Below are 27,719 nucleotides of genomic sequence, written 5' to 3'. Positions count from 1 at the left end.
GCTCAATAAGCAAGATGTATTTATCAAACTAAACACTAGAATAATATATTATTTAAGTCATCGCAAGATATAGTAATTGAACTATCTTTAGATGTGATGGGGTTCATAAAGCATTCAATACCAAGATCAAGGAAATATTGACCATATCCATCGAATAACCCGAACACTATAAGAGATCCCGGAATTAAGAAGAGCCAAATAGTGAGCATTGCAAGAATATACGAACTTAGACCATCTTCCTTTTCTCTAATTTCTTTCTTATATATATACGGGAATATAAGTGTTAGAATAGTTATTTTTACGAGTTCAGAGAAAAGTAATATTAAGCCAATTGCATATAAAGCATAACCATAGGATTCCATAATAAAAGTAGCAGTAGACATGTCAACAGCTGAGAGTATGAATAGCATCAGAAATACAGGAGCAGCCAGCATATACCAATACACACGTTTTATATTAAAATCTAAAAGCTGTTCGTTCTTAACTCTAGGACTAAATTTGTCTATAAAATGCCAAATAACCCATGCACCCCCTAATTCAGCTAAAGTAAGCAGTGAACCCAACACTATTATGAGTCTAACGCAAATGTTTTCCTCCATGGAACTAATAAATGTTCGAAGTAAAAATACTGCTTCTGACATAATAGAAGAAACAACTATCTGAATAGCAAGTAGATAAATAACCCAGGTGACCATAATAATTCGATTATGGAAGATTTCTCCTTTTGTTCTTGGCTTCTCTGGAGTATCTAGTACTTCTGAAGCAGTATTTTCACTTTTTAGTAGATCTATGTTTATCTTTGTATTCGTAGTATAGATAGCCATTGGTTTTTTAAAAAATAGTTCATTTTTATTTAAATCCTGTAAGATTAGTTATGAAGGACATCAGAGAGATTATTCTCGAACTTGTGTGATCTTAGAGTTTAAAATTGATGTGCCCAAAGGGGGCTACATTATAGCAAGTAAATAGTGGTCTAGACTAGATAAAGTTAATTTCAAGATAATTTTATTTTGTTATTGTTGCAGACTCTGGATGTATTATGGCTGTTTTCTTTTGACTTGGTCTACTCTTGGTAGTTAGCATATACTGCTGTTTTACTATTCTTACACTATTATCTAGTATTTTTTTGATTAGTAGATTTTCCAGAACTATTTTCTTCATATCAGTGATTTTTTGGTCTTAAATTTAAGAAGTGATAATTTTCCGAAATTTTAATCACTGAAGATTGTGTAATTTGAATTAGTATCATATGTGGTGGGAATTAGAAAGTATTTAAGATCAATATTCAAGTAATATTGACAATATTTAAGCCATAGTAATAATAGAATATAAACTGCTAAGAGTGTGAATGACCAAAATATAAACATTTTTCGGCAATACAGGAATAGACCATTTTCCTTCCCCCGAATTTCTTTCTTGTATATAAAAGGGAATATAAGTGTTAGAATACCAGCTTTTATGATTTCAGAATAAAGAAGCCCCAAGCCAATTGGACAAAAAATATATGCGGTTAGCTGTATAATATAAACTGCAGTAGACATGTCAATAATTGCAAATGTTAACATCATCAAAGCTATGGGAGTGGCCAGCAGGTAAAAAAACCTTTCTTTCATATTAAAATCCCCATGCGAGTCATTCTTAATTTTAGGACTAAATTCATCTATAAAATACCAAAGAATTTTTGCAGCCTTTAATTCACACGCAGTAAAAGACAAAGGTAAACAAGCTAGGCCTAACTCTATATTATATAAAATTGTAGAATACTTAATATAGAATCTAATTAAAAATACTATCTGTTGCGCATAAAATAAACTAGTTATATAACCCGAAAATATATAAATAGCCCTAAATACCATAACAATTCGATTATGAAAGATTTCTCCTTTTGTTCTTGGCTTCTCTAGAGTATTTACTGCTACATTGCTTTTATCTGGTACTTCTGGAGTGCTATCTGTAGTTTTTAGTAGATCTGCGCTTATCTTTGTATTCGCAGTATAGATGCCCATTGGTTTTTTTAAAAATAGTTCATTTTTATGAATAAACCATAAGATTAGATATGAAGGATATCAGAGAGATTATTCTTTAATTCATGCGATCTTAGAATTTACAATTTAAAGTCAATGAATTTGGCATGTAGTGTAAGTAGACTAGTCTAAACATACTATCTAGCATATATTCTTATGGTAAATTATGTACTTCTTTATTTCAGACAATAAAGTCTCTGGTATAAAATGGAATAATTTCAGAAAAATATACGAATTAGAGAAAAGCCATAAAACCAAAAGAAAGTATTACAAAGGTGCGATATTTCAATAATAAAAGCATATAATATACAAAGACTACAGGTTAAAGTGCCCCATATATACATCTACAATAAAAAAACACTTTTAGAACTCTCTATCCTATTGTATACTACTATATACACTCTGAAATATTTCTTTTTTTGTGTGCCTGCCTTAAATATTAATTGAATAAGTTCTATTTTCATAGTAAAACTATCTTTGGCTACTGTTTTTGCTGTAGTTTGTCTTGAATGGTCTATGATTTTCTTTCAATATTTGCATCTTCTTGGTTATATTCAGATCTATACTACGGAGTAAGAATGCCCCAATTAAATGTATTTTAGTTTGGAATTTCTTCTTGTTGTAAAAAGAATGTTCTGAGCAAATTGTAGTTTTACTGTATTTTTGAATATTCTCTGTCTATGAGACTTCATTCTCTCGAATGTTTCTGTCCTGTTGCAAACTAGTGGTAATTATTATGCATTCAGATGGCTTCAAAGGGATTTATATAAATTAAGATGAAAGCCTTGCTATGGAATTGCAAGGAAGTAATATAATCATGCACTAACTCAAAACACATGAACAAAAACTAATTATAAATACAGCTCATTAAAGTACTACAACTACCTTGCAAACCCGTAAGAATAAAATACATTCTGAATGTTCTCTAATTTAGACTATATCCAGAGGAAAATGACATATGTCTTTACTGCGGACTTAAATATTCTTCCTAGCTAGATACTTCTGCAGGGTTCTGCTTAGATTTGTGCATTTCTGGAATTCACAAAAAACTGGAAATTATTTTCTGAGTTCACTTATAATACTCTGTACAGAAAGCTTTAAAATTGTAGACTGAACCAAGCGAATATTTTAAACATCTCCCACCGACTCTTTATTCATCATCCTCTGGCTGATTCTTTCCTCTACTCTATTTGGCTCAAATAGTTTAGTGCTTCATGCGCAGTGATCCTTTTCTCTGGCACTTCCTTCAAGCATTCAAATATAAGGCCTGCATACATTGGGTCGTGAGCGGAGTGAAGCTTCAGCAAGTACTCCATCTGGGCGGTTGCCTGCATATCAAGATACCGGGATATTCTGACAATCTGATCTGGCTTGTCGCTTCCTGAGAAAAGTGCTACTCCTGTTAGTATTTCACTTATGATGCAGCCTACACTCCAAATATCAATCGAGTACCCGTACACTTTCGAACCCTTGAGCAGCTCGGGGGACCTGTACCACAGAGTCACCACCTCAGATGAATACGATGGCATTTTTATTTCAAGACTCCTGGCAAGCCCGAAATCTGCTATCTTCAAGCACTCATCCTTGTCTACCAAGATATTCTGCGGCTTCAAGTCCCGATGGATGATTTGTTGACTGTGCAGGTATGCAACACCTTCTACTAACTGTTTCACAAGATACTTTGCATTTATTGCCTGCCCTGAGAGCAGCAGCTTTTTTAGATCAGTCTCTATGTATGACAGAACTATTATTAGCTCTGTCTCACTATGCAGTATGCTGTGTATTGAAAGAATATTTCTGTGGGATAGTCCTTTCATTATGGATATTTCCCTTAGTGCAGTGTTTGGCATTCCTTCTTCCTCTGATAGTTTGATTATTTTTAATGCAACTTTAGTGTTCTCAATTGTATCATATCCTTCATATACCTTATGTTAGACGCTTTAACTTACCATTGAATATGTTCCGTATCCTAAAAGTTCCTTTCTAAGAAATCTCTCCATAAAACTTTTAAAACACCAGACAGTATATTAAATATCCCTCTCTGCCAAACACTGCACTTGACTTTTATTAAGAAGTTGATACTCTGCAGTCAATGCGCCTTCTTCTGAAAATTATAGCCTGCACTCTACTACCACAGCACAACAGTCTCTTATGCGCACTAATCATCCCTGCATATACTTACTATGTTACTGCACCGAATAAGGACTTTATTACAGACTGCGTCTAAAATACACTTCTTTAGAAGGACATTCATTCTATCGTCATATCCTGCAAGTATCCCTTTGTATACGTATCCAGTAGATATTCGGACAGCTACTCTTTTTCCTGCTAGACTAGGCAGGAAGGAGCCTAGAATGCTTATATTCATAGTAAAAATATTTTATCCTTCTTCATATGAAATATAAATACTCCAGCTAGACTTATTGTCTCTAAGAAGTTTTTGAAGTTATGAATATTTATTATATGCGAAATTATCTTATTTTCTGGTATACTAAGTGTTTTCTTCTTGTCTTAGGCATGTATGGCGCAAGTAGAGATTATCCATGCTACCAGACAATTTCCGCAGTTGCATGCTTTGAATGCCTCTATATAAATAAAACCACTGAATATAACGTACAAATTTATGGATAGGGGTCTATTTGAGGAATATTGCTTTTGGCTTAGAAATTTAGTTATTTGAGCTGTAGTATGGTTTAAACAAAATTTAGAAACCAAATATACAGTTGTGAGAGATTAACAAAAGAACCTCTATAAATTATACAGAAGAGGCATAGAAGCAGCATAAATTCATATTTGAAAAGTAAATAACTCTACATTTGTGCAGAATGAGCTTTTTGAACATTTGAATACTTGAACATGTGAGAATCCTACTTATAATATGAAGGCCTGTTAAGAATACACTTAAGCGTATCTATAAGTCAATAAGGCCTGGTGAAATCCCTACTTCTCTTCTCTGTGTTTATTGTCTCTTTTTATTTTTCTGTGCTTTTTTATGAAATTGAAAGCCTTTAGTATAGAAAATATATGCTAGTGTACATATACTTTATATTTTCGTGTGAACTACAAAAAATTTAAAAAAATGCTGGATGAGAATAATGCATGCTACTATAGAATGTATAATAATCTTGAGGGCAGGCACAGTAAAAATACTAATTTCATAAGAAGAAACATTTATTGAATGCATAAAGATAATTTTAGCTACTGTTCTTACAGTATGCTTATCTTAACTCTCTGCAAATTAAAATCTCATAATGCCTTATATTCAAATTATGAATATACTGGCTTTATTGTAGCTATTTTATCTCGAATATTTTGCACTTATGGGAGTTACTGATGAGTTTGTTTTTTACGCAATTACGCGCACATAAGCCAAGGATCAGTACAGACAGAAAAGTGAAAAGTATAAAGAAACAAATATAGACACAAACTAAATGACTAAGCTAAAGAAACAAGCCTTGCAAGCAAACATGATAGAAGGAATGAATCATACAAAATGTCATAAGAATCCGCACGTATAAGTAAACTTGAATCTATGAGAGTACTCTCGTTTTCTGTAGTATCTTCCTTGCCATCAGTAGTAGGGTTTTCAGTGGGCCTAGAAGAAAATAAAGACTGATAGATATAACCTTCATCATTTTCTGATTTCTTAACTAACGAAAGGGAACAATTAGTATATTTCCGGCTATAAGAGATAGAGCCAAATGGAGTATAGACACTAGAGTTTCTATATGAAAACGTATTTAAAACACTTCCATTAAGACTGAAGTAAAAATTAGCATATTTATCCCGAATAGGCACTGTAAAAAAAAATAAATTTCGAGTATCCAAATTCTTAGGATCATTACTGATAGCACTTGTGTTATAGACAAATACATGATCAAGATCCATAGTTGATGGAATCTCTAGCTCTACATCTGTGTTGATTTTGAATGATAGTCCCTTATATACCCTTCTTGAATCTAAATCGGGATTTTTAACTTTAAATTCAAAATTGCATGGAGCCACATCTTTAAAGTTTAATCCGGTAACAATGTGATCATTAGTAAATGTTGGCAAATCATCGAGCTCTTCTTCTAAAATATCTTGGTAAAGACGATTTAGGAATAAGGGAAGTGCAATTACAGAATCGTCAGTCTGATCTTTATCTTCCTTAGTTATCATTAAGAGTGAGCATTTATCTAAATCTACACCATTAGGGATTTCTATATAGTAGAACACTGGAACATATCCATTATGGGTACTATTATCTGTAGTATAAACATGTTCATAAGATGACCATGTTTTATTAGCTATGGAATAGAAGAATATGTGAATGTTTTCTATATCTAGATTATATACCCTTGATATACACGCTTTAGTGTTTTCTAGGTTATAGAAAATTTCACTATATGGGAGATAAAGAGGTTTACGGCGGTGCTCTCTATTATCTACAAAAATAACAGAGAAGTATGGTAGGGAAACAGTGGTAATATCACGATCAGTCAATTCTAAATTAAATTCATCGGGATTAAAATTATTGGGAGTACGACTAATAGAAATATAACTAGACGCACCACGTAGCTCGAAATTTTCTAATTTGTACTTTTCAGTATCATTAGTCTTTTCTACTTTAATATTAGCAATAGAAAGACTACACGATGGTAGTCTGAATATTTGTTTTCCGCGCATTTTAACACCAAAAATATAGTGAGGAATTATTGTATAGACAACTCTCATCACGAAAACCAAATGTTCATATGCCAGGCAAGCATTTTTGATAGATATAGTGTTTTCTATTCTGCTTAAAATAGCAGGGAGATTATTCGCAACATCATTTTCACTCGAATACTCTGCTCCTACTATACATGCTAACGACATGAATATGTCCAAGAAACTAGATACATTGACTTCAAAAGATCTCGGTCCTATCATCTGTTTTAATTTTTCATTCAGATCCGTTTGATTTATATTTTGAAAAATTGTTTTGTTTACGGCTTTGAAAAATACATTTACAAATGTAAGATCACTCCTAATTTCTGGAATACTAAAAATTAACATAATAGCAGCAATTAATGAATCTTTGCCGTTTGCATTAGTTTCTAGTATTTTAAACAAGTTATCATTATTCATTTCTGAGTCAAGTTCAAAATATTGCATATTATCTATAAAAACATCTCCCACTGTATATTCTATATATGAACAATCATTTTTAAACTCTTCCGAATCTTTATAACTCTCATATGTCTTTGGAAAATACACTTCCGATTTTCTTAGAAGCTCACTTAACATAGTTATATTATTTATATTTTTAGAACTACCAAATACTTTACGCTCTTCAGCAGAGAAATCCTTAGAATCTGTCACTTCGAGCATTTTAGCTAAATAGTCAATATTGCTTTTTCTCTCTACGAAATTACTACCAAAAGACATAATAGCATTTAAAACTTTATATCCATTTTGGCTAGAATTCATGTCAAAATCAGGCAATTTACATAGTATATCTATAATTTTGGTTTTATCATTAGTAGATAATGGCATTGTACGATATGGTAAGGCATTACCAATTTTTATACCCTTACTCAGATTATCATTCAGGCTACATCCAGATGCACTATTCCGATGTAGAATAGTTGGATACCATTTATCAATTGCTTTTTTAAGATAATTATTATTTTGGTTATATTTTTCTGCATTATCCAGATAAGTAAATAAATCTGTAATCTTCAATTTATGTGGAGGACCGCGTTGTGTACTGTGGCAAGAAGTATATTCTTCCGTAGTATTACTGGGTGAGTGTCTAGTATCATGGGGTGGGTGTCTAGTATCACTGGATGATTCCTTAGTAGCATGGGGTGGTTTTGATGAAGACTCATCAACCATCTGTCTAGTAGGATCTATCTTATGGGGAGGAGTACTTATTTGTGAGATATTGCTACTTTCAGAAGCAGCGTCTGTACTGTATACTGAGTCATCATTATTTCCTTTTTGTCCAACAAAGGTTTCCTTCTTATAATCACCATTTTGCGCACTTAAGTACACATGGTTAGAACTACTGCTCTGGTCAGTTACTTTTCTTTCATCGCCTTGAGGCAATTCTTGTTCATTCTTTAATTTTGAGCTTCTAGTAGTATAGTCTAATTCATTGTATTCAATACTAGAGCCGTTTTGTTCAAAAGTTTTCAAAGTGGATCTGACGTGCTTTGACGCATAAAAACCCTTTAGACCACTACTTCCTTGCCTTTCCGCATGAGGTTGGTGTATGCTTTCATCCTCTTTTGAAGAGAATAAATACATTCCCATTACAGTCATGCAGGCTATTCCTATAATTCCAGCTATTCCTATCAATATTACTCTTAGTGAGCCATTTGAAATTCCTATCATATTGTGTACGAGTTCTTTCTGTATTTATACTTTATTTCCGATCATTTTTTTGTCCACATTTAAATTAAATCAGAAACAAACAATGCTTTATTTGTTTTTAGTTCTACTTTTAGAATAATTAAATTTACTTAAATTTACAGTTAATTAAATTCGAGCAAATTTTGGTGTTTTCAAAATTATTACAGGGGTAGTTAAGAGAAAAAGCCTAGACTAGAATTTCATGAGTGAAAATATGGTTTGAAGTGACCTATAAGAAAGTGTTCTCGTGCATATTTGTGTAAAGACCATGTACTATACACCAGGAGAATAGCATTATGTGCATACTTAGAAGTCTTCCATAAAAAGTGAACTTAAATTTAAATTATAATTGGAGTATTCCCAACTAGAAAACTCAGCTTAGATTAAAGAACTTTCTGTTTGTTTTGTTTGTTTTGGCATATGTTATTTGTGATTTATGATATGTGCTATGTTTACAGTATGCGTATATTTATATAACTTGAATTATCATTCACAAACAAAAGAAAATTCAATAAACAAGATTATTAAATTGAATACTCTTAGAAATTTAACATAATCATAGAGCACAATAGCTGTATACCATAAAATAGATAAAGCATAGAAGTAACTGACTTTTACACTGTGTAAGAATTACTACTTCTGAGAAACTTTATTGCTCTCTATGGGCTTCAAACTAAAATAATTTCAATTGGTCTGTCCTAAGCGCATAATTAAATTATAGCAAGAAATAAAGGATGCTGCAGAATAGAAAGGCCAAGTCCAATAGCTCACAGAAAACTTAGACAAATAGATCTACCAACAATGGGTTTTTGTAAAATAAAAGCTAATAGAATACACAGCCAACCAAATATAACCCGAACCTCCATTTTTAGCATATTTTCAGAAGAAGTATGCTAGAAGCAATTATCTCTCTTTGGGAGGCTAGCCGTATTAAATACAATTAACTTGTTAATACTATGTATTTATTCTTACAAGATAACACACCAACAGATATACATGCATTGCTATATAATTAAATAAATTACTTCTTCCTTTAATTAAAAGAATATCTTTACATTCTGCAAATACAACAGACAGATTTCATATGTGGCTATAAAATAAGTTATAGCCATTGCGTGACTATAAAAAACTGATACTAGCACTGAAATAAATACCATTTATTATTGCATTAGTGTCTATGTGCATTGTTATTTTAGTCTGTTCTTTTTTCTCTCTTGGTAGAGTGCAAGTTATTTCACAAAAATAGAAGAGTACCCAGGAGGTTCTATAGAGGCAACAGCATGAGGTTAAATTAAAATAATAAAGAAATCTCACTAGACATGTGAATATTATGTACTTCTTTATGCATTAGAGCCATTTATGCCTTTTCTTCTGGTTGCTGCAGAAGATAAATTCTTTGTAGTATTTCAACTTATTAGGATAGGAGTGGCAGCCACTGAAATCCCTCTCTAATCTACACGTATAAATAGGCATTCATTAAATCTTCATTGCTCTCCATGGGGTACATGCAGATTTATAGCCCAAAATCATCTGAATATGTTTTCTTCAATTTATGTCACTATACTAATTATCACTTTAAACAATAGTAGTCCTCCTGTGTTTATTTTTACTATTAAAGAATTATTTTTTATTATTTTTATGGTCCCTGTGTTGAAATGCCTTTTCTTCTCCCTGATCCTATATGGCAATTATCTCTTGTTCCATGACTACTTTCTGACTATTTTTTATTCAATGTGCTATTCCATTATTTTAAAGCAAATTAATGAAAATACGCCATTTTTGCTGCTGCCAATTGTGCACGCGTCGGTTATAGTATCTATAGTGTACACATTCCTGCCCTTTTTGCTGGTTGGCTATGGGCTAAGCTACAATATTCTATTGTATATTCTATATGAAAACTATAACCAGGTGATTGTGCACTCCATATTCTTTGCGCTCTCTTTATACTACTTCTACAAGATTGGAAATAGCTCGTTATACCTGATGTTTAAAAATATTAATTGTGTTTTTATTTTCGACATTTTTAGATCGTTGGTTGTTGCAGAGACTGCTGTAAGCTTTGAGTACATTTTAATATCGCTTATCATTTGGATATTTGAAAAAGAGTCATTAGTCAACAAGCTGTGCATAATAAGCATCGCCAGCAGAATATTCCCATTTACAGCTCTGTTCATTCTTTATGCAGCAAAGATGGTTTACTATGGAAGTGAAAATATTCTGAAGTCTGCCTCCATGATGCTTATAATACTTTTAGTGCATCTCACTATAAGCAGTATATTAATGGATAAAAAGAAGAAGAATCTTCTAATAGACTATAAAATATTCATTAATGTAAGCAGTGTTCTAGGATGGAAAATATTTGGAAGTGCAGGGGTTCTGCTAGGGCCTCTATTGCTGCTGTCACTTTTAAATTTACTAAAGAAGGAGCAGGATGTCCAAGGGATATTGCAAGAAGTAGAGACTAAAATGCCAGCTAAGACTTGCAAGAAAGTGAACAAAGCGTACGATGTAATGCGAAAGAGTAAATAAATTCAGGGAATACAAGAATAATAAAGAGACTGTTATGTTTGTCACAGGCATGTTATACACATATAGTAGAGTGTGTTCAGTTAAAAGCATGCGCAGATTAAACTAGAATGCTTTGTTCTATGTCATGAAGGCATATCTGAAGCACTTTTCACTAGTTGCTGGCTATACTAATACTCTGCTCAATGCACTCTGAATAAAGTGTTGCCATGGGGTTAGTTTAAATAAGTATGAAAGTTACTGTGAATAGCAGGAGATGCATCTTTTTGAAGAATGTAGCATACTGGCCCTATTACAGCTTATCTGTGGAATGGAATAGCACCATGCACCTGTAGACTCATTTTCCGTATAAGCTCATTCTAGAGAAAACACATTCTAGCCTTATTACTGTGCCATAGCAGAGAATAAACTAAGTATGTAAATAGACTAGGATTAAATGTTCTTACAGAGCCATCTGTAGAAAATGAATTCTGGTTACTTTCGGATGCAATAATGTGATATTAAGGCTTCCAATGTCTTAGTAATATATGTCTGCATTTCAATTTCTGCCTTCTATAAATTCTGCTAATTAAAGACTCAGGGGTACATATATTCATTTGAATATTCTATACAATATACTAGAAGACTCCTTTATAGGTAGCCATGCACATAACAAAATAAGACTTCGTCTGTCACATGCCCTTCACAGTATTCTGAGAGTATGCGAGTATTTCTTATTCAGTCATTTTTCTATCTGCCTATATCCGAATGAAAGAGTGCTTATTCCCGTGCTCCTGTAATCATCTGATAAATATTGCAAAGCTTGAATTTAGAAAAGTAGACTAAGCTAGTACCAACTATAGTAAACCTGTATAAGGAGACAGATTAGTCTACAAATACACTAGAAGAGCCTTATACGTATCCTGAGTTCATTTGCATGGACTTCCACTCACAAGAGTACACACCCCATGATATCCATATTTTATTGCAAAACACCAAGAATTACCTTGCTTCTCTTAATTACTGCTATGCAGATTCATGTAATATGTAAATGGAACATGGAGTGTGATCTGGATTAATTGAAAAATCAATCTTACATTCAGGCAAGAGCCAAATGAACTTCATGCACCCATTGCAGGTGCAGTTTAAAGGTATTCTGCCGTGTGGTCCTTTGTTTTAGTCGAAAAAAGGCCATTCTTCTGTGCTGTGCATTTTGGAGGGAAAGTACCCGCCAAAACAAAAGTATAAATATAAATTTATTTGCACAAATAATGAAGATGGACGCAAAGACAGGAGACAAAAAAATAGTACCAGCAGGAAAGGCACCAGCAAAGGGTGTAGGCGCATCTGAAAAGAAGAAGAAGAAGGCAAACCACATGTCTAAAAGCCAATACAATTTCAGATCATCCATTAAGAGAATGCTTAAGAACACCTACCAGGCTGCACCCCCTCAGGTCAGCGGGCCAGTAGTAGAAAGTCTTTGCAACATTGTCTGTGACATAATTGACAAGCTGTCCCACGACTGCGAGATTCTTGCACGCAAGGTAGGCAAGCAGACAATCAACCTTGAGGAAGTAATGGCTGCAGTGCAGGTCAATCTCTCAGGTGAGCTCAGAACCCATGCTCTTAAGGAAATAAAGGAGGCTGTCGCTAAGGTACCATCCAGATCCAGTAAGTGATTTAATAGTGCAGAATGGATGGAGTGGACGAAAGGCCCTCTGTGCTTGGCATCTAACCCAAATGATAATACGTACACTATAGTGCATAAATATTGCATATTCACATCGTAAGAGAGCCGAGACTGCCTTGCATACAGTCCTTATCGGATTTGTTGAACCATGAATAAATACGCACTTGCAATTTTCATTTTCTTTTATGCAGGTGTTTCATGCGTACGTGCTCTACATTGTTCTGTACTCCTTGTTTAACTCCTCAGAAGAGGCAGTCATTTTTGGCTATGTAAACACAGCACGCCTCTATGCCTGGGAGATATTCATTGTGAATAAGTGCGGTTTTATTCTTCCCTACATTGTATCGCACCTGCACGGGCATAAGGTGCACATTCGGGGCATATTCCATACAATAACAGAGATACTCATGTACTTTGTGTTCACATCCATCATAGGATGGATCAAGGACGCACGCATATTCCTGGGCGACAACAAGCTGCCCATCAACCCGTCTGGGCACACCTTCATTCTTCTCAATGGAATGCACATTCTTTTAAATGTTAATAGAAGCATACCCATTGTCATATTAATATATGAATACCACCGAGTTCTAATACACACAGTAGAGTACTACCACACGTTCATAGATATATTTATAGGCGTAGCAATGCACTATGCATACAGATACATTCTCAGTTGCATATAAAATAATAGACTGCACACTGTGGCAGTTCATCCAATCTGGAGGTGCACTGTGTGAAATATCTGGTCTACTCGTATACATCTCATTCTGGCAAGCAGAGCTTGCTGCAGAACCACATGCTTTATCTGGGTACATGCAGGCACATATACCTAGACAAACACTCTTGCCTGGCTGCATAGTAGATATGCCAGCTGCATTTTAATTCTTTCCATTCCGTTGGACCATACGTACAAGAATTACTTATACTGTTTTAGCTATATTTTAATAAAAATTCAAGTTTACTTAATTCTCTTTGGAAGGGCTGCAGTTCCGTGAATTGCAATTCTTTCTTGGTCTGTATGCCTCCAGTGCATTGAAATTAAAAATTACTGGTAATTAGCATACTAGAATGAAACACAAATCTTAAAATTAATCTCTTTCAGTTGTAGCTTTAACTCTCTCTTCAATGTCCTTTGCTGCTTATTATGCAGCAACTAGTTCTTTCAACAGGAGAACTCCTTGTTTCTGGCATCTGCATTAAGTAAAAATGAATATCTAACCAAGTATCCTTTAGAAGTGTCTTATTTGCATCTGATGTATTCTATTTCTGTCTGAAGTTCTCTTATTAATAGGTGTCTAAGACATTTTAGCTTCTGTAGGCTTTCTATGCTTACTATTTAGAACCCGGCTTATTGCCAGATCATTTCTCTCTGAATAAAATTCTACCACTCCAGCACAGCAGATTTAGAATATCATTGCATTCTGCAGGCTATTTGCTTCATTGCAGTGCTTATTATTTTCCCATGAATGTACATGTAGACTGCTATATGTCTTTATTATTCTTGCAAAATATTTTCAATGGGGAATAGAGGATGCACTGTCTTTGTGGGCAATATTGACTTTACAGTTCCAGAAGAAACCATTGTAGAAGAGCTTTCATCTGTTGGCAGAGTTATATCCTTTAGGATGGTAACCGATAGAGCCACAGGTAAATCAAAGGGGTACGGTTTCTGTACGTACGAGTCCCCAATAGTTGCAGATATAGCAGTAAACAGACTGAAGATAATGCTGAATAATAGGCCTGTGAAGATAAACTATGCTGATAATAATTCAGCGCAGCAGCCGCAGGCTGAGCAGGTGAAGTTAGACATAGACGGCATTGTCAGCACTCTCGATAAGCTAACACCAGACGAAACAAAGGACATTTTGCGGCACATGAAGCAGCTTGCCGTGAATAGACCCGAGGAGATTAGAATGCTGCTGTCTGAGAACCCAGCACTACTCTCTTCATTATTGCACATTATATTTACGCTTGGCTTGGCACAGAAGGATGCGCTAGAGAGTATCTTGAACAAGTCATTTTCAGTTAAAGCACAGCAGACACAAATAATGACACGAATTCTGCAGTACCACGAATACGAGGTCGAAGAGATACCCGAGCCAGCCAGAGACAAAATTAGAAGGATTCGGGAACGGCTGCTGAGAAAGCAGTAAAATAAGCAGGAAAATGCAAAAATGGAGAAGTATCTAATCAGCCACAGCCATGTACCGCAGTATGCTTAATAAGACATGGCCAACTGTATAATAAAGTATCCAAAAATATCACAAATCGCAATGCAAATATATTATAAATAGCGCATATTTATTCTTGTCTTTCTTTCTTTAGAGCATCTCCAGCAATGCGTGCCTCTTTCTTTTTCTGCAGAAGTGCGTCTCTGTTCTTGTCAAGGGCGAACTTGGTGATAACCAGGGAGGATGGGTAGATTCCAAAGGAGGCAGTCTGTCCATTCTTCTTCTCTCTGTATGATATGTCTAATACTACCTTGAATGTAGCTCTGTTTACTTTGACAATTTTACCGGTCTTTCCCTTTAAGTCTCCCTTTAGGACAAGCACTTCATCTCCCTTTACTACAGGAAATGACTTGAAGATGTACTCGGATCTTAGCTCTTTGCTCAGACCTGCGGACATAATCATTCGTCTCTTGGCATCATTTGCGTTAAAGTGGGCCTTTCGGCACTTTCTTCTGGAGCTGCTTATTTTTGTGTTGTATTTCATGCAGGGTGAAAAAAAAGAAAAAATATAAGTAGATTCTACCGGTGGGCGTAGAAAGAGCTCTAAGAACGCAGTGCACTGCAGTGCAGCCGCCAATATACTACGCAATGCGTGGTGTACATTTCTGGAGCTGAGATAATGTGCATGTCACCGAGCAGCATGCCCATCTTCTCCGCATACGCGGGCAGAAAACAGTGCGGACGGCATATTGCAGCCGGAAAATTTAAACCATAATGCAAATAGAGCACAGACGCAGGAAGAAGCAAAACACCGCAAATAAGTTTGAATAAGCATGTAAACCATAGTATTTCCTTTTATTTCAGGGGTACGAACTTGGATGAGGAAGTGGCACCAATTCCAGGCTTTCCGTGGGAAACCATCTTCTGTGGGGAACTGAAGTCTGCTAGTCTAAATCCAATCATTTCTGGCTTTACCTCAAATGTAACGTGCTCCTTTCCATTGTATACACCCAATACACACCCAACTAGCTGTGGGAAAATAATCATGGATCTGCAGTGAGTTGTAACGCACTCTGGCTTGTCTCTAGAGTTCTCTGCTGCTGCCTTTGACTTTTCGCAGTCAAGAAGGAACTGAATCTCCTTTTGGCTGAATCCTCTTCTAACTCTTCTTCTGGCTCCTGATTTTAACAGGGCTGAGAACTCTTCAATTGGCATCTTTACCAAGTCATCGAAGTCAATTCCACGGTATTCAAACTTCCTGAATGTCTTTCTCTTCTGTGCTTGGGTATTTTCCATCTGGGGATATAAAAAAATAATTTGTAAAATATTCCTACTGAATAACAGAAAATAACAGAATCCATCCAGCACGCTGCCGTGCAGATCACCACTATTTAGTTGCATGCAGAGCAGCATAGTACTGGCACCTCTGCAGTAAGGGCAGCTGCCATAAGAAATAGATACACATAAGACAAAATGCATGAAAATGCGGCTATAGCGCCCTCAATTATTTACTTACTCTTCACTGCATAAGATGCAGATAACTTGGCTCCATCTATAGATATGTCTTTAAAGACTATCTAGTGGTTGAGCACTGTGCAGTCTCCTTCAATTACTGTGGCCATTGAAATGAACGCACGATCAACCTGCGCCCCGCCCTCACTCTCTGCGTGGTGGACGGACTCAACCTCAAGCGGAGAGAGCGTTTCTTTCTCCTCAACAGTATAGCACACGTGGAATGGGAAGAGCGAGTCCGTGTCATCACAGAGGCCTGAAAACTCAACTGACTTCGATTCGTCCCGGGTTATATCTTCTATTTCGCCAACTATGTAATCGCCTGCAACCTTTCCATTCACTATCTCCATGTCAGACACTCTTTTAATGGGGACCTTTACAACCACTTTCTTTACATCAGTATTTGCGGTTATTTCAATAAAAAACTTGTACCGCTCCTCTGATATCTCAGTCTGCCAGAATGACACCTCAATTGGCATCTTTACCTCCTCAAGAGGCCACTTCATCAGAGTAAGAGTAATGCCTTTTGGCAGGTCTGTCTTTGGGACTATTCTGTCTCCTAAAAAAGCCTTTTTATCTACAGAGGGGTGCGCCCGTGCATTGCTTGGCTTGGATTTGTTCAGATGGATCGAAATATTTGCATGCTCTTCGTCTGTTATTCTGATCAGCATTTCCCCCACGCCCTCTGCCTTGACTATTTCTGTTTCTGAATTTATGGTTGCTGTGTGCTTCTGATGGGTTACAATGTTTATTTTATTCTCCATTGTCTCTATAAATGGCTTTGTCTTCTTTATCTCAAATCTTGCCTTTGGCTCTTCCTTTCTATGTACTGCCACTGGAATCTCCTTTAGGTCTTTCCTCAGGATTCGTATCTCCTCCATTTCTTTGGTAATCTCATCGATTGCAGGATGCATCTTTCTCATTTTTGCAGCCTTCTCCATTTCCTTCTCTTTTCCTTTCATGATCATCTCGTGCAGTATTTCATCATTGCTCTGCATCCCCACTATCCGCGTTATCTCTTCAACTGTTCTGTTTACAACCCCTTCTTTTGTGAATATCTCGTCAATTATGGAAAGCAGAAGAAAAATCTCGCTGCTCTCCAAACTTATGTCCTTTATAAGCGACTTGCTAAGAACCTCTACCTTTTTGAGCGACTCTGAGATGCGCCTGTCTTCTTTATCCGCCAGAACAACCACTGTCAGACTATCTACCTCTTGATAGAAGAACGTGCCTATTGGGCTAGGCAGCGCGCATGCATACTTTCTTTTTCCCTTTACATCCAGAAACACCTCAATCATTTGGGATATTTTATCCTTGTTCATCTCCACAAGCGGCCTGGCAATGTGCGACCCTGTTTCGCTTAGTAATAGTACAGCTGCCAGCATAAACAAATTATTAATTTGCAAAAAATACAAAAATATAAGAATGATACAGGTCTTCCTTTCTGTATTACTTGTGAGAATTATTACAGTGCACATTCTGCACATCATGAACTTTTATAAGTTAGATAGGTCTCTGCGGTATTTACTGGTTATAGCCCACCCCGATGATGAAAGCATGTTTTTTGGTCCTTTTCTAACGAAAATCCTAGCAAACAAAGGAAGCATATCTATCGTTGTTTGCACTGGCGGTGACAAAGGCGGAGATAAAGAGGTGCGTAGTAAGGAGATGGAGCGTTTGTGTGCATCCCATAAAGTGCCTCTTTTTATGCTTGAGTATCCTGATTCAGAGCTAGCTGTCACAAACAAACTTATGAGCAGCCTGGAGGAAATTTACAGAAAAACGCAGAGCACTGCGCTTGTTACATTTGATGCAAGCGGCGTAAGTCGCCACTGTGACCACATAACGTGCTGTGAACTAGGAGATGCACTAGCGAAAAAAGTAAACACAGAACATCTGTACAATCTAGTGTCTCTCACCCTGATCGAAAAGTATATCTTTCCCCTCCTTGCAGTCTTCCGGCTGGGCAGCAGCCCAGATACTGATATCTTGATCACAAGTTCTGCTACTGAATCTATAAAAAATAGAAAAAGAATGCGGTATCACACAAGCCAACTTCTCTGGTATAGGTATTTGTACATTGTATTTTCCTGCTATATGGACTTTATTATTCTTCGAAAAAAGATTCACAAATAAAAGAGATAAATTTCGTTTATTTTCTTGCTTTCCAAAGTGCTTTTATAGGACAGCAGTGCTCTCTTTATGAGCTGCTGCTGCCTTTGCTTGGTAGACAGATTTCAGGTCTTCTTCTTGATGCGCTTCTTGATGCACTTCTTGATTTACCAGATCTTCTTCTGTTGCATGGCTTTGAAGGGGCTTTACTACTGTTATAGGCTGTTTTGCTATGGCCTTTGGCTTGGGTTTTGGCAGAGCAATTGTCTGTGCAGCTTTCTTGCTGCTTATCTTTTCTGCAGCAGATGGCTCAAACTGCATGTCATCCTCCTCTTCTTCCTCTTCCTCAAAAGATTCTGTTTTCTCTTTTACAAACGCACTCTTTTTTTCTATAGCAGCTGGCTTTATTTCTTTTTTGAGGCTTTCTACAGGGCTTTCTACAATAAGCCCGTGTGTTGAAATCTCGCTGTTTAGAATTGCTTGATTAATGCCTTTTTCTGTTGCATTTAGTACTTGTCTGAGCATGCTGAGCTCGAGAGCCTTTTTCTCTGCGGGTACTTTTGTTTTTGGAACTGCACTGTTTTTCTCGGCTTTTTGATTTTTCTCTTGTGGCTTCATACTATGTTCTTCAACTTCTTGCACTTCCTCTTCCTTCATGGCAAGTGCCTTCAATGCTGGATGCATTGTTTCCTGCTTTTCCTGATGGCTCTGTTTGGCAAGGTTGCTCACAATGTATCTTGTGCTTGGCGGAATTCCTCTCTCCTCATTTTGGTGACTGTGCATTCTGCTAGTCATGTGGGTAGATCCTTCTGTCTGCCTGATAATTGGCTTGAGCATGTGTGCTATATTAGCCTGAGGTGCCTCTGGTGGTGGCAACCTAATAAGCACCTTTTTGCTGGGTCTGGAAAGCTGTTTCATTGGAATGGATCTATGAATGGCCTCTTCCTCCATTTCATTTTCAAATCTGCTCTGCAGGCTGTTGCGCATTTCGCTGTCACTTATGTACGGCTGCATTTTAGGTATGCTTGGGTATATAATGGGCTGTGCCTGCTCTTCAATTATGTTTTTCATTAGTGTTGTGGGTATCTCCGATGCGCGAATGTTGTTGCTCAGCGGAAGCTGGTTTAGCCCCAGCAGCTTTGGTGTAAATGCAAGCAGCTCTGGCCTCTCCATTATTGCCTTTGTAATTGTCTCCATAGGAAGGGATCCCTTGAGATAGCTGTCTATGATCTGATCAACTATTTTGTTTGAAAGGAGATTTGTGCTCTCTATGGCATTTGGCCCTGTCTTTTGCTTCATGCTTTCCATTGAAGAAGCTCTCTCCACTTTAGACGCACTCTTCTCTGGGAGAAGCACCTGGTCCTTTATTTTTTCCATCTTTCTTTCAATATTTTCTAAGTCACCTGCCAGTGCCTTCTCCACCTTTTCTCCTGTTTTTTTCTTTTTAAGAAGTTCCCCTATCCTTAACTTTGCTTTGTTTAGATCGCTAATGACTTCAAGTAACACTCTTCCTGTCTGTGCTTTGTGGGTCATAGATATGTACCCAACTGTCAAGACCACTGCCATTGTGCAAACTATAATGGTTCCTTTCATGGCTAACCACTATTCTTTTTCTTTTATAGTATATATGAAACACTCTTCATACACAAATAAACATTTGTTTCTAGGAACAACACATACCACTTAGACTATATTAGGCTATTACCATAGTGCAATGAGTGATTTCCAAAACTATCATTCTTAGAAAGACCAAACCCTGTGCATCCACTAGAAATGAACCATGCAGTTTTCACTCTAAATTATCTTATAAGCTCTTCTAAGCGACGCTGTATAGAAAGACATTCTGTGAATTGATAGAACATGTACATAAACCTCTTCTATGCCAGGTCCTTAGTCTTTCTTAATTCACACTATATTCTAGAAGAAAGCAGCTTGCGGCAGGGCAGGCGCATTATATTTTTCCTATTAATGGGCTTTCCTCTTTTGCTGTGTGTAGTGCTTGTATTTAGTCGCATCTTTTTTTGCAAACCCAAACGATGTCTTCTGTTTTTCAATACCTAATACAAGGCTGTGTTCAACTTCTTTTTCACAAGCGTTTGTGCACAAAGGCCATCTATAATTATAATATTCATTCAAGAAGCTCAACATTATCTAAATAGAAATCCAATATATCGCAAATCTTTTGTTATAATACGCAGTGAAACTTATATCTAGCCCAAACACTGTCGGTCCATGTTAATGCATCCATATATATTCTGAAGTATGCTAAAATATTTTAAACATGTGAGCACACAGACGAATGCCTCTCTATTTAGAGTAAAAATCTTTCTACTGTATCCAGCTCCAGCGTATTTTCTGCTGCCCTTAGAAGTAGAAATGACTGGCACTGCATATAAATAAAAAAGCACATTAATTCTGCTGAAAGCCATTGCATGCATAGCATACCGCACCTAATAAAAATATACATATTTCCCCCTTGGCCCAGAGCACAGCCCTTACGAAGAAGCTAGTAATTTAATGGGCATACTTTTCACTTCTATGAGGGCGTGTGCATATTTTATAAACATTTTTATTCTCTAGTATTTCTTGGACAAAACATCGGCAGGAATACAGCACAAACTGCTAGACTAATGAGAGAGTAAATAAAATAATCAAAACATCAACAGCAGGAGATGAAATCCTTAATTCAGGTTACATCATTCTTTTTGTTATTTTTTGAGAGACTCATCTTCTGCAATCCTGCACATAGTATATGCATGATTATGATGAAATATTTTCATCATATTTGCCCTTCCATTATCTATAATTAATTTTCTATTTTTATTTAAATTCATGCCGCTCCCAAGCACGAACAAGAAACCTTTCCTTTCAAAAGTCTTCTGGTCACCAACACAAGATGTAATCGACTCGCCCTGCACAAAATCCATAAAGAACAGACAGAATAACATCCGGGCCAGGGCATTACTAGACAAATTTATTGAAATAAAGCTAAGAGAGGAGAGCAAGGAACAGAAATAAATAAACATTTTACTAGCTAGATTACCACTCCAAGTCGCCATTGGCCACATTGAAGGTATAGTCGGTGCGCCCAATTGTAAGAAACCCATGTTTTAATGTACATCGCCTTTTATCTTTTACTCGAGTGACCTTATCAAAAAGACATAGCATAACGTTCTTGGTGGGCTCTTCGCTCTCTATATCGCAGTCACTCTCTGAGAGATCATTTGAGTCTAGCTCCTCCTCGTTTCCCTCTGGAAGCCCGTCATACTGGTCCTCCGAGTCGTCTTTTTCTTCTTTATCCTGGTAATAGTATGAGTACTCTTTGTTGTACCCATAGTCTGAATATGGGTATCCGCCTGAGTAGTATCCCTCCATGTTCATTCTATTGTCATAGCTTAGTATTTTATACTCTCCTATATCTGTATACTCACATATCTTTGCAATCCAGGTACTTTTTATTTCCTCCAGCACATTTTTATCTATTCCAATTCTGTAGTTGTTCTCCGTAGTATTTCGAATCACCTCTTCTATTATCTCTCTGTACACGCGGGGCACTTCACTGCTCATATCCACAAAAAAGAAAATAAAGAAAATGAATGCTACATGCAAGAATTGCAGAGGATTAATTAACGGGAACAAACTGGAGGAGCACCCCCAGTGCGGTAGCATAGTGCTTGAAGAAATCCCAAATGGTGCTAAAATTGAGGAAAGGAAGGAAGGCCGGATACACTGCAGCAAGTGCAACAAAGTATTAGGACGGTTTAAGTGGTATGGAGCAAAGTGCATGTGCGGCCGATGGGTTTTTCCATACATCGCCATACACAAAAGCAATGTTGACATGCTATAGAAAAGAGAGCCCTCCCAGGAGCAGCTGGACTCTACGCACCAAAGCACAATGGCCTGGCATTCTTTTTTTAGAAAGCCTCTTGCTCTATTTATAAAAACAAGCTAAGAACAACTGCACATGCCAAGAGAACAAGGGTGTTTGCAAAAAACTAAAGCTGCAAGAAAGATGTCAAGAGCTATGTATCTCTATCACCTAGGTGATAATAAATAATAGAGTTTGAATTCCCATGGTTTATACCCTTCTATGATGTATTAAGCTTCTTTATGCATTGCAGTGTGCATACATGAAGCTTTATTGCAGTACTGCTCTGTGTAGGCTAAGAAATACACCTATCCGTATGCATGCAAATTGTTTATCCTGCACCAAATGCGCTGTAACTACTGCCTTTGTTTCTTGAATACACGTTACATCTAGAGCCAAACCACTTAACCTACACCTGTGCATACTATTATGTACATTTCTGGTTGTTTTCCGTATATGTATTTACATTTATAGGAATATAATTTAAATAGAGTTGAAAAACCATGCAATAAGTGAATTAGAGCCTCTAATAGTTCAAATAGCATGGTCCACTATAATATGTAAAATAAACTACATATTTCTCTAAAAAGATATAAAGCAGTGCAGAGACCAGACCTAGTCTGTAAATCATTTGGGCTATATCATACCTGCACCATGAGTCTATTGAACTTGCCTAATTCTTTAGCCTGTCTGGCTGTGTAGTACATTCGGATTATTTTAATGGCAAGCCACCATATGGCACTCTGATCAAATAAAGCTCATCTGGAATGCAAAGACAAGCTCTTATGGAAAATATGTGATGTGTGGCAAATATATGCACTTATTTTCATGATATTTAAATACAGTCTATGTGAAGTAGGCCAAATAATAAAGCCAAGTCTTTTGTATAGTGTAATTTTTTATTGCATTTTTATTTTTCTACTAAACTACTCCATGTAGCAATACTATGATGCATTTTTGCCCAGTATAGTCTATTATTCATCTTTTCTGCAAATAATCTTTCTAAATATACAGCTTCTAAATGTTTTACTATAAGTACTCAGATTTCTCTATTGAGAATCTTCTAAATTTGAAAGAATCTACATTTGGGCGCTAGTTTAGGCCTGTTTTGTTTTTAATTGACTTCTTCTATGGCACCAGCAGCACCTGTATCTTTGTTCTCCCAAGGGCTGTGCTCATTCATGGTTCTTCAATTTCTTGCATCTTTTGGATTTTCCCGGTCTCTTCGCATTAAAATGATTATTAAACCTTCCAGTGAAAAAATGTCCATATCAATTCTGTAGACTTTGAATATTTATATAAAGAAAGACAGAATGAAACCAGAGGCCTAAAAGGCAAATAAATACTGCAAGTGCAGCATAAAAGATCCAAAATTCAACAGAAACAGCAGAAAGATTCAAATTTAAAGGAAACAGAATTATTGAAAGAGCAACTGCATTTTTCTATTTTTCTGCATTTATTCATCTACTGTAGCAAATAGTCGTTACATCTCTGGTGCCTTTTGATTAGACTCTTAGCACAATATAATGGCATAGGCTAAATAGAAATAACAAACCGTATAAATATTAATTCTCCAGCCACAACATATATTCTGTGGAAAACCACGCATTCACCAGGGCAGGGCCATGCACTCTGGGTATGCATTAAATATATTAGGACGCAGTAATATTTATAAATTACAGACACATATTCCAGAAAGAAAATGCAATATTCTTAGGATGCGCATATATATGAATACTTTGCAAGAAAAAGCATGAACTACAAAAGATTCAAGAAAAAGGAAACCCAGACAGAACAACCAGCAGAGGATAAAGAGCATCACGCATGCCACATCGCAGACACCTGCAAAGACATAATAGAACCCACCCCACCAGCAGAGAAGATAAAAAATGCTCTCTCCAGCGCACAGTTCCTGCACAAAAACTCTTTCTGCACAAAACCACCCAGAAAAGACTCAATTCCCAGCAGTGCATCTTCCACCTCCTCACAGCACAGCACCCCGTCCTCTTTGGACGAATGCATGCACAGTGCAGACCCGAATCTTAAGACAGAATTCACTTCAGAGATATTTAAAAGGCTGTCTTTGTCTTTTGATTTATAATTAGCTTTATTCATCGTCGTCGTCCTTAGCTACACACTGGTAAATATTAAAGAAGAAGATCTTTACCTGTGTCTTCGGGAAGTTAATGGTTCTCTGTAAGTAGTCTGGGAGGTCTTTTATGTTTCTGCTTTCTTGGTATATGTAAGTGTAGATCATTTCATGCTCCTCTAATAAAAAAGAAAGTGAGCAGACGACGCCGTCCTTCTCTATGGTTTGCTTGCAGTATAGCGTGTCCTCCACTCTGGATATTGTCATTCCAGTGAAAACCGACTGGTCTGGCACTACAAGACTGTTTCTTAAGTGAGTGTTCTCTGCCTTCAGTGCATTTATATACTCCTCTCTTATTTCCTCCTTCTCTTTGTAGTACTTGATGAGATCAATCAAGTTTGAATTCGGGAGAGTGTTTTCTTGCTCGGGCACCTCCTGTGTTCTCTGTTTGTAGGGAGTCCTCTTGTGCGCTGCGCGCCTAGGAGTTCGTACTACCATAAAACAAAAATTAAGAAATGTAAAAAATGACATCTGTGGGATTCGAACCCACGCCCTGTAAAGGATAGCATCTTGAGTGCCACGTCTTAGACCTCTCGACCAAGATGCCTTGTGAATCTGAGGGACAGGAGCCTCTCGGAATGTGCAGGGTGTTTTTGCATTAAATATTTTGTTGCTGTGCGAGAAAAATCATATATGCAAGGATACAAAATATTAATGATTGGGCCTCCTTTGGCAGGGAAAGGGACTCAGTGCAAGATACTTTCGAGTCGCATGGGGATTCCGCACATCTCATCTGGTGATATACTGCGAAGCGAAATGGAAAAGGACACTGAGCTGGCACGGTACATTAAAAAACAATTGAATGCAGGGAAGTTTGTAAGTGACTCTGTAATTAGAGACCTAATCAATGCGCACATAAACAGTGTGGAGGGCGGATTTATTCTTGACGGATATCCTAGGACAGAAGAGCAGCTTGACTCGATTGACTTCCACTATGATAGGATACTGTTCCTTGACACACCCATGGATTATATTATGGAGAGAGTAGAGGGCCGCCTCTGCCATCTTTCATCAGGCAGGATTTATCACAAAAAGTACAACCCACCAAAAGTTCCCGGGTTGGACGACGTCACAGGGGAAAAGCTTGTAAAACGAGAAGACGACCGGGTGGAGCTAATTAAAGGGCGCATCCTGGACTTTATTGAGAAAACAGGAAAGGTAATTGAAAAGGGAATTAAGACAAACAAGCTTGCGCGAATTGATGGAAGCCAGCCGAAAGACATGATATCTCAGATGATATTGGAGGAAGTTCGCAAAATAGAACCAGAGCAGCACAGGCCAAACACGACCCAGACCAAGTAAATATTTGGGTTCTGTGCGCCAGCCAGGCTCTATTTTTATTTATAGAGAGCACACAGGAGCAAGCAAATAATAGCTCCTGGCACTGTCAAAATGTTCTATCTGTTCTTGATTTGTGTGCAGTTCCTTTATCTTCTTTCTGCTTTTCTTAGAAGGCTGTATGCTGCGTTTTGTAAATTGGGCTACTTCGCGTCTAAACTGTAATTGTTTTTCTTGCACGCCATTTGTTTCCTACCCACTATTATACAATATGCTGAAATACGCAATGGCGTGCCTTGAATAAGAAGAATCTGCAGGACAGCCGGCTTAAAATATGCAGCTGCTTTATGCTCTGTCTAGTAGCACTCTATCCCTTTAGTGCAGAGCACACAGAAAGAACAGAGGCTCCTAATACTTACGAGGTAGAAAGGGGTAAAATAGCAAAGGATATGCCAAGTGGTCTGTAGGCTAATATTATTTACATTAAAGCAATTAAATAACTGCCTCTTTCTTTTTCTTCTGAAATATGCCTTTATATGTTAATAGTTTTACACTTCTGCACTAGAAATACTTTTCTTAATTTTCTTGGTTACTATGCTATAGCAGACTGCTTAGAGTAGAAGTTTTGTGGGAAAAGCAAAAAATGAGTATTAGCACTGCAGTGTTGTAAATATGAATTTGTGCTGTATCTAGTGTATAGATAATATGTGAGTGCATATTGTTAATGCAAGAGAGTTTTCTTCGTTCTATATGCATTGTATGCAGGAAACTTGAATACTGCAATAATAATTTCTTGCTTTACAGTAAATTATAAGCATCAATGAAAAGACCACAGGTAGACAAAACACATCTGCCACTCTGTTCTTTCATATTACTGCTTTTTGAAGGAGCAGCAGACTCTGTACCATTATACCTTGGATACAATAATTTTATTTTAAGTTTTCTTTCTATAATATTTAAAAGTATACCTTTCATTCAGTTCACATGCACACATTATATAAAATGAATGGGATTTCTTTTAGAAAATAAAACATATTTTACAACTAAAAGAATACAAATTATGCCCTAAACACTTGTCTTTATAAATAAAAGTGCATTTATCATATAGATTTCCAATATATATGACTACATCTTCGGGTCGAGTACACAGTAGTATTATGTAAAGTACTAAGACTAACAATGAAATCCATTGCACATCATAGTAGATAAAATAGAACAGGATAAACACTAGATTCAAATACTTTCTATATGTTTTATTGTTATTTGTCAATTATGCTAGAAGAAACTAAACATTTTCCATTGTAAATTCATATGAATTTCCATCAAAGTCAATAATCTTGACAAATTCTACAGGCTCGTCTAATAAAAGAACTATCTCGCTCGTCTGAACTGCTCTCAAAATTAAATTATTTAGAACGTACCCCTTTAAGACTTCATTATGCATGTAAAATGCACACACAGCAGTCTGTCTATTTCTTAAGTTGTTATTATATGCGGAAATAACATACTGGACATTTGCCTGCTCGCTCTCTGCAAAGTAAAACACGTGCTGTTCTTCGCTATTTTGGAAATTCACGTAGTCCCGGGTGCTGACTATATTTGGTCCAAGCTGCTGCAGATCTGTGATTTGAGTGTCCATATCAATATCTGTAAAGAATTGGATATTATCATTCGAAGAGTCTATATCGTCCAGTGTTTGGATGATTGAAAAGTCCATAAGCACATCATACCAAATTTTATATGTGACTGTGCTGTTTGAGAAATATTCAGCAAGCTCATTTCTGGGGACAGGGGTATTGACTTTTTGCATGGAGTAATCTATTGATCTAGGGGACGATACAATGAATAGCGTGGTGAATGTCCCAGTGAAAATGAGTGCGATCATTCCAACAACCATGAACAACTGATTCTGCAGATTCATTTTTTTTTGCAATACAAGAATTTAATTATAAATACCAATTAATTTTCGATCTAATTTTCGACGGATTTCAATTTATAGAATCACTAGTAAAAGACAAAGATAGGCACA

The 27,719-nt window shown here is 36.5% G+C and overlaps 20 protein-coding genes and 1 non-coding gene across 21 annotated transcripts; 7 read left to right on the top strand and 14 right to left on the bottom strand.

Annotated features, from left to right (window-relative positions):
* Positions 1-35: 35 nt before the first annotated feature.
* NESG_01209 (uncharacterized protein) lies at positions 36-824 on the bottom strand (the record flags this gene model as incomplete). The annotated part of the gene is made up of 1 exon (XM_053048844.1): positions 36-824. One exon carries the CDS (start codon positions 822-824, stop codon positions 36-38), a length of 789 nt encoding a protein of 262 aa, XP_052904649.1.
* Positions 825-1,005: 181 nt separating this feature from the next.
* On the bottom strand, positions 1,006-1,161 carry NESG_01208 (uncharacterized protein; the record flags this gene model as incomplete). Its single annotated transcript, XM_053048843.1, has 1 exon — positions 1,006-1,161. One exon carries the CDS (start codon positions 1,159-1,161, stop codon positions 1,006-1,008), a length of 156 nt encoding a protein of 51 aa, XP_052904648.1.
* A 50-nt stretch (positions 1,162-1,211) lies between these two features.
* NESG_01207 (uncharacterized protein) lies at positions 1,212-2,006 on the bottom strand (the record flags this gene model as incomplete). Its single annotated transcript, XM_053048842.1, has 1 exon — positions 1,212-2,006. The coding sequence occupies one exon, from the start codon at positions 2,004-2,006 to the stop codon at positions 1,212-1,214; it is 795 nt and encodes a 264-aa protein (XP_052904647.1).
* A 1,199-nt stretch (positions 2,007-3,205) lies between these two features.
* NESG_01206 (uncharacterized protein) lies at positions 3,206-3,874 on the bottom strand (the record flags this gene model as incomplete). Its single annotated transcript, XM_053048841.1, has 1 exon — positions 3,206-3,874. The coding sequence occupies one exon, from the start codon at positions 3,872-3,874 to the stop codon at positions 3,206-3,208; it is 669 nt and encodes a 222-aa protein (XP_052904646.1).
* Positions 3,875-4,182: 308 nt separating this feature from the next.
* On the bottom strand, positions 4,183-4,392 carry NESG_01205 (uncharacterized protein; the record flags this gene model as incomplete). Its single annotated transcript, XM_053048840.1, has 1 exon — positions 4,183-4,392. One exon carries the CDS (start codon positions 4,390-4,392, stop codon positions 4,183-4,185), a length of 210 nt encoding a protein of 69 aa, XP_052904645.1.
* A 1,067-nt stretch (positions 4,393-5,459) lies between these two features.
* Positions 5,460-8,384, bottom strand: NESG_01204 (uncharacterized protein; the record flags this gene model as incomplete). The annotated part of the gene is made up of 1 exon (XM_053048839.1): positions 5,460-8,384. The coding sequence occupies one exon, from the start codon at positions 8,382-8,384 to the stop codon at positions 5,460-5,462; it is 2,925 nt and encodes a 974-aa protein (XP_052904644.1).
* Positions 8,385-10,040: 1,656 nt separating this feature from the next.
* NESG_01203 (uncharacterized protein) lies at positions 10,041-10,931 on the top strand (the record flags this gene model as incomplete). The annotated part of the gene is made up of 1 exon (XM_053048838.1): positions 10,041-10,931. The coding sequence occupies one exon, from the start codon at positions 10,041-10,043 to the stop codon at positions 10,929-10,931; it is 891 nt and encodes a 296-aa protein (XP_052904643.1).
* A 1,247-nt stretch (positions 10,932-12,178) lies between these two features.
* NESG_01202 (uncharacterized protein) lies at positions 12,179-12,586 on the top strand (the record flags this gene model as incomplete). Its single annotated transcript, XM_053048837.1, has 1 exon — positions 12,179-12,586. One exon carries the CDS (start codon positions 12,179-12,181, stop codon positions 12,584-12,586), a length of 408 nt encoding a protein of 135 aa, XP_052904642.1.
* Positions 12,587-12,782: 196 nt separating this feature from the next.
* On the top strand, positions 12,783-13,283 carry NESG_01201 (uncharacterized protein; the record flags this gene model as incomplete). The annotated part of the gene is made up of 1 exon (XM_053048836.1): positions 12,783-13,283. The coding sequence occupies one exon, from the start codon at positions 12,783-12,785 to the stop codon at positions 13,281-13,283; it is 501 nt and encodes a 166-aa protein (XP_052904641.1).
* Positions 13,284-14,117: 834 nt separating this feature from the next.
* On the top strand, positions 14,118-14,753 carry NESG_01200 (uncharacterized protein; the record flags this gene model as incomplete). Its single annotated transcript, XM_053048835.1, has 1 exon — positions 14,118-14,753. The coding sequence occupies one exon, from the start codon at positions 14,118-14,120 to the stop codon at positions 14,751-14,753; it is 636 nt and encodes a 211-aa protein (XP_052904640.1).
* A 148-nt stretch (positions 14,754-14,901) lies between these two features.
* NESG_01199 (uncharacterized protein) lies at positions 14,902-15,315 on the bottom strand (the record flags this gene model as incomplete). The annotated part of the gene is made up of 1 exon (XM_053048834.1): positions 14,902-15,315. The coding sequence occupies one exon, from the start codon at positions 15,313-15,315 to the stop codon at positions 14,902-14,904; it is 414 nt and encodes a 137-aa protein (XP_052904639.1).
* A 311-nt stretch (positions 15,316-15,626) lies between these two features.
* NESG_01198 (30S ribosomal protein S19) lies at positions 15,627-16,067 on the bottom strand (the record flags this gene model as incomplete). The annotated part of the gene is made up of 1 exon (XM_053048833.1): positions 15,627-16,067. The coding sequence occupies one exon, from the start codon at positions 16,065-16,067 to the stop codon at positions 15,627-15,629; it is 441 nt and encodes a 146-aa protein (XP_052904638.1).
* Positions 16,068-16,348: 281 nt separating this feature from the next.
* NESG_01197 (uncharacterized protein) lies at positions 16,349-17,668 on the bottom strand (the record flags this gene model as incomplete). The annotated part of the gene is made up of 1 exon (XM_053048832.1): positions 16,349-17,668. The coding sequence occupies one exon, from the start codon at positions 17,666-17,668 to the stop codon at positions 16,349-16,351; it is 1,320 nt and encodes a 439-aa protein (XP_052904637.1).
* A 40-nt stretch (positions 17,669-17,708) lies between these two features.
* On the top strand, positions 17,709-18,419 carry NESG_01196 (uncharacterized protein; the record flags this gene model as incomplete). The annotated part of the gene is made up of 1 exon (XM_053048831.1): positions 17,709-18,419. The coding sequence occupies one exon, from the start codon at positions 17,709-17,711 to the stop codon at positions 18,417-18,419; it is 711 nt and encodes a 236-aa protein (XP_052904636.1).
* Positions 18,420-18,461: 42 nt separating this feature from the next.
* Positions 18,462-19,988, bottom strand: NESG_01195 (uncharacterized protein; the record flags this gene model as incomplete). The annotated part of the gene is made up of 1 exon (XM_053048830.1): positions 18,462-19,988. One exon carries the CDS (start codon positions 19,986-19,988, stop codon positions 18,462-18,464), a length of 1,527 nt encoding a protein of 508 aa, XP_052904635.1.
* Positions 19,989-21,434: 1,446 nt separating this feature from the next.
* Positions 21,435-21,962, bottom strand: NESG_01194 (uncharacterized protein; the record flags this gene model as incomplete). The annotated part of the gene is made up of 1 exon (XM_053048829.1): positions 21,435-21,962. The coding sequence occupies one exon, from the start codon at positions 21,960-21,962 to the stop codon at positions 21,435-21,437; it is 528 nt and encodes a 175-aa protein (XP_052904634.1).
* Positions 21,963-24,016: 2,054 nt separating this feature from the next.
* On the top strand, positions 24,017-24,364 carry NESG_01193 (uncharacterized protein; the record flags this gene model as incomplete). The annotated part of the gene is made up of 1 exon (XM_053048828.1): positions 24,017-24,364. The coding sequence occupies one exon, from the start codon at positions 24,017-24,019 to the stop codon at positions 24,362-24,364; it is 348 nt and encodes a 115-aa protein (XP_052904633.1).
* Positions 24,365-24,370: 6 nt separating this feature from the next.
* NESG_01192 (uncharacterized protein) lies at positions 24,371-24,850 on the bottom strand (the record flags this gene model as incomplete). The annotated part of the gene is made up of 1 exon (XM_053048827.1): positions 24,371-24,850. The coding sequence occupies one exon, from the start codon at positions 24,848-24,850 to the stop codon at positions 24,371-24,373; it is 480 nt and encodes a 159-aa protein (XP_052904632.1).
* A 27-nt stretch (positions 24,851-24,877) lies between these two features.
* On the bottom strand, positions 24,878-24,959 carry NESG_01191. Its single transcript has one exon. It is a non-coding gene; the product is annotated as a tRNA-Leu (tRNA).
* Positions 24,960-25,045: 86 nt separating this feature from the next.
* Positions 25,046-25,714, top strand: NESG_01190 (uncharacterized protein; the record flags this gene model as incomplete). Its single annotated transcript, XM_053048826.1, has 1 exon — positions 25,046-25,714. The coding sequence occupies one exon, from the start codon at positions 25,046-25,048 to the stop codon at positions 25,712-25,714; it is 669 nt and encodes a 222-aa protein (XP_052904631.1).
* A 1,261-nt stretch (positions 25,715-26,975) lies between these two features.
* NESG_01189 (uncharacterized protein) lies at positions 26,976-27,611 on the bottom strand (the record flags this gene model as incomplete). Its single annotated transcript, XM_053048825.1, has 1 exon — positions 26,976-27,611. One exon carries the CDS (start codon positions 27,609-27,611, stop codon positions 26,976-26,978), a length of 636 nt encoding a protein of 211 aa, XP_052904630.1.
* Positions 27,612-27,719: the final 108 nt, after the last annotated feature.

The sequence above is a fragment of the Nematocida ausubeli genome (assembly GCF_000738915.1).
Source record: "Nematocida ausubeli strain ERTm6 chromosome Unknown supercont2.3, whole genome shotgun sequence".
Classification (NCBI taxonomy): Eukaryota; Fungi; Microsporidia; genus Nematocida; species Nematocida ausubeli.
The sequence above is the reverse complement of the archived record's forward strand: the minus strand, read 5'-3'. Positions and strand labels throughout refer to the sequence as shown.